Source organism: Corylus avellana, chromosome ca10, assembly GCF_901000735.1.
Source record: "Corylus avellana chromosome ca10, CavTom2PMs-1.0".
Taxonomy (NCBI): Eukaryota; Viridiplantae; Streptophyta; class Magnoliopsida; order Fagales; family Betulaceae; genus Corylus; species Corylus avellana.
In genome coordinates, this window is record NC_081550.1 from 1,632,875 (window position 1) to 1,637,705 (window position 4,831).

Genomic DNA, 4,831 nt, shown 5'->3' on the forward strand with positions numbered 1-4,831 from the left:
AAAAAAAAAAAAATTACAAAGTCAAAATTAGCGTCTGTTAGTGTCAGATTGCACTGTAGCTGGAACAGTACCGTTTCAGCTACCGTGCGGGGCTTCTCCTTGCCAAACATAGCTAATATGAATTCATCTCTCTCACTATGATTCCATATATTTATTCTTTTTTTTTTTAATTATTATTTGGCAAATATTCGGGAAGTAGCATGAGTCCCTGTCGTGGCAAACAAGGGAAATTGCGGTACAAAAGTTATGGAATAAAGTAATAAGAAGTGCACGAAAAGTCAAAAACAAAATAGAAATCGTTATGGTAATTAAGATAGGCTTCAATCAATCACTTCAACATCAAAAACTTGACCTAATACTCAACAAAGTTTATATAAAGCCATTGTTGGTTGTTCAACAATACAACCTTATTTCACTTTAATCTTTTCTATTAGTCTTCGATAGTCACGGATATGGTCATATCAAATTCAAATAGATTAAAAATGAGATAAATGCGTAATATATAATATTATTCATAAATGAAACTCATTAAAATATTTATGAGTAATATTATTTTTTACACTTATGTCCCATCGACTTATGTTATGTATTTTAAGTAGTTTATTTTTATTTATTTATTTTTTTTATTGGCTGATATAGAAAATTATTTAAAATACGTCTTGTCAATAGGTGTAATGTGCGGATTTGGATCACCTGAAATTCTTAGGAAAATTCTAGATTCTGGAATTAGGGTTTCGGACCGTCAATTTTACTCCAATGGCTATTGTCCTGCTACATATCCCACTTATAATAAAATAATATTTAAATTTTAAAAAGAAAATATAAAAGAAATAATAAAATTTAAATATTATTTTATTATAAATAGGACACGTGGAAGGATAGTAGCTATTGGATTAAAATAGACGGCTTGGATTCCTAATTCCAGAACTTAGGAATTCCAAGGGATCCATATCTATAATATGCACGGGTGTGATAAATAAGTGTGAAGAGTAACATTACTCAACATTTATTAGCATGTCAATATGATAATTACAAACTTCTCTAAGGTGAGATTAATGATGATAAAACCAATTTCCAAACAACTTAAGCTACAGATTTATACCTACAAACAACCTTACACCTCAAAACCCTGTCCTGAACATAAAACCCTGGCATCACCATGACCTTAACTCGGCTAGGACCATGTGACCTCTGCCTTTCCATGAACATATCTTCCATGTAATGGGGATCAAAGCTTCTGTTCTCATCAACCCTCAAAATCCCCAATGGTGGATTGAAAGAAAAGGCAAGCAAATGCAGCAGCCATATGCACTTGGCAGCAACAAAGAATGCTTGGAGAAGCTGCTCAGGCCACGGTCTTGTCCAGTTCAGCATGGTGATAATGCAGCTCATTTTCTGATCACAAAACTTACTGAATTCCTCACTGTAATATTTGGTCCCCTTCCTTAATACCTCATTCCAGCTCAAGTTCCTCAGTGCAACAAAGGATGAGAATTGTGCCTGGCGATCTTGCTGGGGATCTAAGAGCTTTGGGGTGCCATTCTTCTGAAATACACAGTTCTCAAAGTCTTGGTAGAGTGATTGGTTTATGAAAGCTTCCAAATGGTATAACACTGCCTTTGAGTATTTGGAATTCAAAGACAGTTTATATGGTTGGAGAAGCAAATTTAAGTTGTCCATTAGAGTGTTATCAGTTTCTTCAATCTGCCCAACAAGGGTCTTGCAGAATTGCTTCACTGACAATCTTGCTTCTGATACTACCTGCAAGAAACCTTCCACCATTACTTCCTCATTGACAGGCATTAAATTCTCTCCACTCCCATCTGAGGATTTCCCTCTTTTAGGAAAAGTTCCAAGCTTTTCAGGAATTTGGGAATCCTTTGCCTGCATGGATTGTCTCAAAGCTCTCTTCAGCTCTTCACAGTAAGTCTCCAAGTACTCCAGCTTCTGTCTAAGCTCCCCCAAGGAAGATTTCATCTCAGCAACTTCCATCAAGGCTGCGTCTCTATTCTCATTTGCTTCCATCAGCTCTTTCTTCAATGTTTCCATTGACATTATCCCCAAGTCCTTAAAGATTTGGGAGACTTCCTCAGATTCCGCTCGGTTTGGGGAGTTTTCGTTCTTGTTCTTCTTCTTTAAACGAGGAAAAAGCCATGAGATCACTCCCCGATTCTTGGGTTGTGATTGAATGGATGAGTGAGAATCAGTTAATGGAACAATAATATTAGAATTCCTGCTGTTTTTTGTCAAATTCTCAGATTCTGTAGTTATAATTGCAGGCTTGCATCTATTGCAGGAGGAGGATACTGATTTGAAGTCCCCCAAACTGTTTCTTCTGCTTGACTTAAAGAAGTCATTCCCGGGGGATGTTTGAAGGACAGTGATCTGCGTTGAACAAGAACCAGTGACAGATTTGTGATCTTCAGCTGGACAAATGTGGGATTCTAAGCCGGCCAAACCAGAAGGCAATCCCTTTCTTGATGATGAATTCTCCTTATAATCTGATAAAACAGTTTCATTGCCATATCCTCCTAGTCCATACTCATCCCAACTTTCTGATATTGCTCGGTCTTTTAGTGGGATTTGATGATATCCTGCCAGCGGTTCATCTTCATAGCTCTGTCAATATTTCCCAAATTCAGAAACTTTTCCATAATTGTACAAACAAAAATTGCAAATATTGAAATAGAGAATTTTTCTTTGTGGGTCAAATGTAGGCTCAAGTACTAAAGATCTGTGGTAAACATACACCCATTTAAACACAGACTGGAAATCAATGCAAAAGTAGAAAAGAATAGTTGTCATAAAATTCTGCAAATACGTTAACAATATTCGATTACAGGCAAAATTCAGAAATAATCCTGACAGTAAATAAGGTCAGAAGCGCATAAAGAGTACTTAAAAAAACACACACACGGATGTATACATGAACATAGAGAATAAATAATCTTTATTATAACGAGGTTATCTATTTATTTGATTTTAAATGCAACTCTTATGGTGGACGAGACCCATCTAACAGTTCTTTCACTATCCAATTAATTAATGCACGAAAAAAAATATAAAAGAATAAATGAACAACAGGATCATCATTACAACACGTGAAATTGACTTTGTTGGTTTTGGTATAATTAGAGGCATGAACCTAAAACAATCATCAACTTAAAATACTTATGTTTCAGGCCAAAGCTAGCAATTCATATTGGTGGCAAACTGTAAAGCAAGTGTTTAACTTTAATTTAAAAAAACAAAAACCCAATACATAAAACACGTAGAGTACAGGCTATAAAGCAAAAAATTATGGAGAAGATTAAGAAAAATTTATACTCACAGGTGTGAAAACTGGGTAATCTTGAGCAGAGAACTGAGAAGTAGTGTGTGAAGCGGGGGAAGAAGACTGGAATCTCAGATTGGCAGGACTGTTTCCTTGCATTAGAGCAGCATGGAGAGCTCTCAGCTCCACTGCTTTGGCAATGGCAGCTTGGATTTCTTGCCTGCTGATTTCATGGTTGGTATTGTTGGTGTTGGTTTTGCTTTTGCTGTTGTGGTTTTCAAAGATTTGAGAGACAGTAGTAGCAGCAGCAGCCATGAACAGAGGACAGAACAGAGCAGTACATATGAACCCAAAAAAGAGAATATCTAGTGTAGGAATAGTTCAGAAATTTTTCAATGTGAGAAAAAAACAAAGAGGATTAACATGTGGGTATCCGACGGTTGGATTTGATTCAAAGAGAGGAAGATCATATCCAGTGCAAAATCTTGGAGAACCAGAAACTAGGGAGATATACTCAAGAGAGAGAGAGAGAGAAAGAAAGATGTGTAGAGGAGGTATCTCAAACCAATAACCTTTTGTCTTTGTTCTAAAGGATTAATAGAATGAGAGCATGTGAAGCACAGAGAGAGACAGAGAGAGAGAGAGTGGGGAGAGGAGGAGAGGAGAGAGTAGTTTCTACTCTATGTGGGCATGACTCTTTGAAAGTAATTTACCAAAATGCCCATAGTTTCCAAATTTAACCATGACAAATTGACAACAACATGAAATGGTGGTACGATTGTCAACATGATTAAATGGATACTATCATAAGCAGTTCCACTACTACAATGCCAACAGTTTGAAGTTGTATCCTCCAAATTATTGCTTTGAGAGAGTCCTTAGAATACTCTGTGTTATCATCACCTGCAATCATAGCACTTTGTTGCCTGTTAAGAGGGCCTTTATACGTACATTGATTAGACACATACACATCATTTTGGATCCCATTATTTAAGCTCCTACCAAATTCATAATTTAGTCCCTTTCCCTCCCCAATGTGTTTCCCGGGCTTGATTTTTGATTCTTTGCACCGTTTCCTTTTGGTGCAATATTAATCTTTTCTTACCCAACATATTATATACAAGCATGTACATTGATGATGTTCAAATCTGTGCTTAAGAGGACTTTAAAGTATTGAGAGTAATGGCTTAAAAGCCTACACCGACGAGCCGGTGAGAATTTCTTTGATGTATAAGTTAGTTGAAAACTTGAAATAAAGAATTTTTCTTTCTTCCCAAAGAGGAAGAGCAACTTTCCTGAAGAACCAAAGAAGGTATGGAAGCACCACTCTCTTCTATAACAAGGACAATATGCATTTAATGCCTCTTGACCTGTTTCAAATGAAGCATTATCAAGGTTTGAACCATTTTAGGTAATGTGAATGATTGAGTATGTTACGGTCTAATGTGATTTTTCTGAGTTCATTGAAATGAGACACCTTAGGCCAATATGAGCATAGGCTGGTCAGCACCGAAAATAGGTTGTCTGGCCCAAACCTAAGAAGATAAAATCCAAGCG

General features: G+C 36.5%; 1 protein-coding gene across 1 annotated transcript; it reads right to left on the reverse strand.

Annotated features, from left to right (window-relative positions):
- Positions 1 to 979: 979 nt before the first annotated feature.
- Positions 980 to 3,908, reverse strand: LOC132163517 (IRK-interacting protein). Its single transcript, XM_059573828.1, has 2 exons — positions 3,332 to 3,908; positions 980 to 2,619 (listed from the first exon to the last, which is right to left on the reverse strand). The coding sequence occupies exons 1-2, from the start codon at positions 3,587 to 3,589 to the stop codon at positions 1,084 to 1,086; spliced, it is 1,794 nt and encodes a 597-aa protein (XP_059429811.1). The 5' UTR covers positions 3,590 to 3,908; the 3' UTR covers positions 980 to 1,083.
- Positions 3,909 to 4,831: the final 923 nt, after the last annotated feature.